This window comes from Silene latifolia, chromosome 4, assembly GCF_048544455.1.
Source record: "Silene latifolia isolate original U9 population chromosome 4, ASM4854445v1, whole genome shotgun sequence".
Classification (NCBI taxonomy): domain Eukaryota; kingdom Viridiplantae; phylum Streptophyta; class Magnoliopsida; order Caryophyllales; family Caryophyllaceae; genus Silene; species Silene latifolia.
The window spans coordinates 48,111,199-48,114,997 of record NC_133529.1 but is presented as its reverse complement, the minus strand read 5'-3'; the positions used below and the strand labels follow the sequence as shown (position 1 = coordinate 48,114,997).

The 3,799-nt window shown below is 39.6% G+C and overlaps 1 protein-coding gene across 1 annotated transcript; it reads left to right on the top strand.

Moving 5' to 3' along the window:
- Positions 1-213: 213 nt before the first annotated feature.
- LOC141651485 (uncharacterized) lies at positions 214-2,922 on the top strand. The gene is made up of 3 exons (XM_074459196.1): positions 214-871; positions 926-1,649; positions 2,034-2,922. The coding sequence occupies exons 1-3, from the start codon at positions 214-216 to the stop codon at positions 2,920-2,922; spliced, it is 2,271 nt and encodes a 756-aa protein (XP_074315297.1).
- The last annotated feature ends 877 nt before the right edge of the window (positions 2,923-3,799 follow it).

The window sequence follows — 3,799 nt, the reverse complement described above, 5'->3', positions numbered from 1 at the left end:
AAGTGGTTTATGCACAATAATGGAGTGGGTTTATTTGGTTTGCTTGAAACTAAATTGAAACCTGGGAGTCTCCTGAGGAAAAATTCCTCTATTTGTGATGGTTGGAGTGTGTCCACTAACTGCAGCTATCATAAAGGTGGTAGAATTTGGGTTATGTGGAAGCCTAGTATGTTTGATATCCATTTTTTGTCCTATAGTGCACAACACATACATATGCTGGTTCAATCCCAATCTGATAATAAGAGGTTTTATCTTACTATTATTTATGCTCATAATGGTTTAAATGAGAGAATTGAATTATGGGATTTTTTGAAGAAGTTTTCTGAGGATTGTACTACACCTTGGCTATGGCTTGGTGATTTTAAAACTGTCCTCAGTCCTGTTGAGAGACTGGGTGGGAACACCTCTGATGCTGAGATGGAACATTTCCAAGACTGTGTGTCTATCTGTTGTATGGAGGATATGCCTGCTACTGGTGCTCTTTTTACATGGTCTAATAAGCAGGTCCCCCAGGATAGGGTGTATAGTAGGCTTGATCATGCTATGGGTAATCAGGAATGGTTTGATCAATTTGGTGACAGTGTTGCTCATTTCCATCCTGAGGGACTTTTTGATCACTGTCCCTGTACTATTATGGACAGGAATGCTGAGATTGTTGGAAGGAAAAGTTTCAAGTATTTTAACATATGGGGGACTGCCCCTAATTTTAAGACTGTTGTTTATGGTATTTGGTCAAAACATTATCAGGGTACTAAAATGTTTGGGGTTATAAAGAAGCTTAAAGCTTTGAAACCTATCCTTAAAGCCCTAAACAAGGATTGCTTTTCAGATATTGAGAACAACACAAACATTGCTAGTCTTGCACTGGAGAGTATTCAGTAGGCCCTCATTGATAATCCTAGTGATGCTGATCTGCTACAACAAGAATTGGATTTAGCTCATGATCTTAAGGACCTTATTGCTGCCAGAGATAGTTTCCTGATTCAGAAGGCTAAGGTGAAATGGTCTCTGGAGGGAGATCTTAACACTTCATATTTTCACCACTCTATTAAGAAAAGAGTGATGATGAACAAGGTCTTTCAAATTGAAGATAAAGATGGTAGTCTTTGTACTGAAGGGGATGCAATTCAGAATGCTTTTTTGGCCTACTATCAGGAGCTCCTGGGTTCTCAGAAGAATACTGATATTGTTAATTTTAATGTGGTTAGAAAGGGGATTTGCTGCTCTGATGCACACTGTCTTCTCCTTAATAGCCCTGTCACTGCTGATGAGGTAAAGAAGTGTCTATTTAGTATTCCTCCTAGTAAATCCCTTGGCCCTGATGGATATACTAGTCAGTCTTACAGGGATGCTTGGGACATTGTGGGTGATGATATTTGTGAGGCTATTCTTAATGTTTTTGAGACTGGCAAGCTGTTAACACAAATCAATGCTACTTTTATTACTTTAATCCCCAAGGTTGATAGGCATGTTAGTGTGAAGCATTATAGGCCTATCTCTTGTTGTAATGTTATTTACAAAGTTATATCCAAGCTTATTTGCTCTAGACTGGCTCCTGTTTTGCCTGATCTTATCTGCAAGACCCAAGGAGCTTTTGTTAAAGGGAGGAGCATTCTAGAAAATATCTTGATTTGCCAGGATCTTATCAGGTAGTATCACAGAGGCAAAGCTTCTCCTCGTTGTCTCTTTAAGCTTGACCTCCAGAAGGCTTATGATTCCATTGAATGGATGTTTGTGGATCAGATGTTAGAGGCTCTTCAATTTCCTGAAAAGTTTAGGAGGATGATAATGGTTTGTATTTCCACTCCTACCTATACCCTTAATCTGAATGGTGCTCATTTTGGCTATTTTAGGGGTAGGAGAGGACTAAAACAGGGAGACCCTATCTCTCCCCTTATATTCTGTATTTGCATGGAATACCTTTCTAGACTAATGGAGTTTGCTACTAGAAAGTGGTATTTCAGGTTCCACCCCTTATGTAAGAGCCTAAGGTTGACTCACTTACTTTTTGCTGATGACCTCCTAATGTTCAGCAAAGGGGATGTGCAGTCCATCATGCTTATCCTTAGAGTTCTTGCTACATTCTCTGCTTCCTCTGGCCTCAAAGTAAATGCTTCTAAGTCAGAGGTTGTCTTCAATGGGGTGTCTGATGCTCTGAAACAGGATATCACTCAGGTCTCAGGTTTCCAGGAGGGTAAGCTGCCATTTAAATATCTTGGTATACCTATTCAACCTGGCAGATTAACCAGAGCCGACTGCAATATCCTTCTGGAGAAGATTGTTTCCAAAGTTAGAGGAATAAGGGCTAAAAAACTGAGTTATGCTGGAAGATTAGTCCTAATCAACTATGTTTTAAATACCTTACACAACTATTGGGCTTCCATTTTCTTAATTCCTAAGGGTGTTATTAAGAGAATTGAGAGCATTTGTAGGAACTACTTATGGTGTGGGGGGACTGAATATAACAGGGCACCTTTGGTTGCTTGGCATAATGTCTGTTGTAGTAAAAAAGAAGGTGGACTGGGTATAAAGGATGCTGGGGTGTGGAACATAGCTAGTGTTGGCAAGTTAGTAAACTGGTTATATACAAAGGCAGACAGACTTTGGGTACTATGGATTGATCACATTTATATGAAGGGTGTAGACTGGGCTACTTATCATCCTCCTCCTGATTCTAATTGGAACTGGAGGAACATATGCAGGGTTAAGAAGTGCTTGGCTAGTGGTTTTCAGGGTAATTCCTGGATTGCCTCTGCTGGTGATTATTCTATTAGGGCTGGATATCATTGGTTACAGGGAGTACACCCACCTGTTCAATGGTATCATGATCTTTGGGACTCTTGGATTCTCCCAAAACATGCTTTTGTTGGTTGGCTTATTCATAGACAGGCTTTGAATACGAGAGCAAACTGTTTAAGCTAGGATTGAGTACTACTGATAGATGTGTTCTCTGTGAGATGGGGGAGGAAACACATGACCACCTGTTTTGGGATTGTGCTTATTCCTCAAGGATAATTATGGGTTTGGAACAATGGCTGCAGCTGAAGCTCAATGGTAGCTCTTCCTCCTATTCCAAGCTGCAAAGGAGAGTATGCAGAGTGGTCAAGATGGCTACTTGGTATGCTATTTGGATGGAAATAAATACTGGCCGGCTGGATTATGTTATCAGACGGCCTGATATACTGATTTCAATGATTCAACATCAAGTGCATGGACGATTAGTGAAGCAATTATGTAATAATTCTATGCCTAGTGATTGTAGTTGGCTAAGTATGATTAATATTCGTTGTCCTTTTTGTACTTAGCTTAGCTTCTGAGAAACTTCAAGTAAGTTGAAATGTTGTAACCATTTTACGTTCTTAATACAAAAAAGCTCACATTTTACCAAAAAAAAAGCACCTAACTGAGGAGGAAGAAGAGGCCAGATATCGGGTCATCCGTCCGTCGATGAAACCAAAGAATGCTCCTGTCGAGAAGATGGTGGTGGATCGAAATGGGAAAGCTAGACCGCGAGAACGACCGTTAGTGATTAGGTCGGAAATAGAGCAAGAGCCTCCCGCTCCTGGTCGAGACAAGAAATGTGACAAAGGCGACAAAGGCAAGGGGAAAATGGAAGAGTAGCCTTAGTCATTTTTAATAGTATTATTTATTATTTGAGTTGTAATAAATAGCGGGGTTTTTAGAGTCCTAGTCTAGCATTTTAATTTTCAGCATTTTTAATTTATATGTATCTGACGTATTACTATTATTTAGGGAGCAATGAATAAATGATTTATTAGTTAAGAAACTTTTATAAATT

Excerpts from the sequence above, each read along its gene's own strand:
- LOC141651485 (XM_074459196.1), top strand. The coding sequence starts at position 214 with ATGCTGGTTCAATCCCAATCTGATAATAAGAGGTTTTATCTTACTATT. Across the intron at positions 872-925 it reads TGCTAGTCTTGCACTGGAGA|AATTGGATTTAGCTCATGAT; the intron begins GTATTCAGTAGG and ends TGCTACAACAAG. Across the intron at positions 1,650-2,033 it reads ATTTGCCAGGATCTTATCAG|CAAAGGGGATGTGCAGTCCA; the intron begins GTAGTATCACAG and ends CCTAATGTTCAG.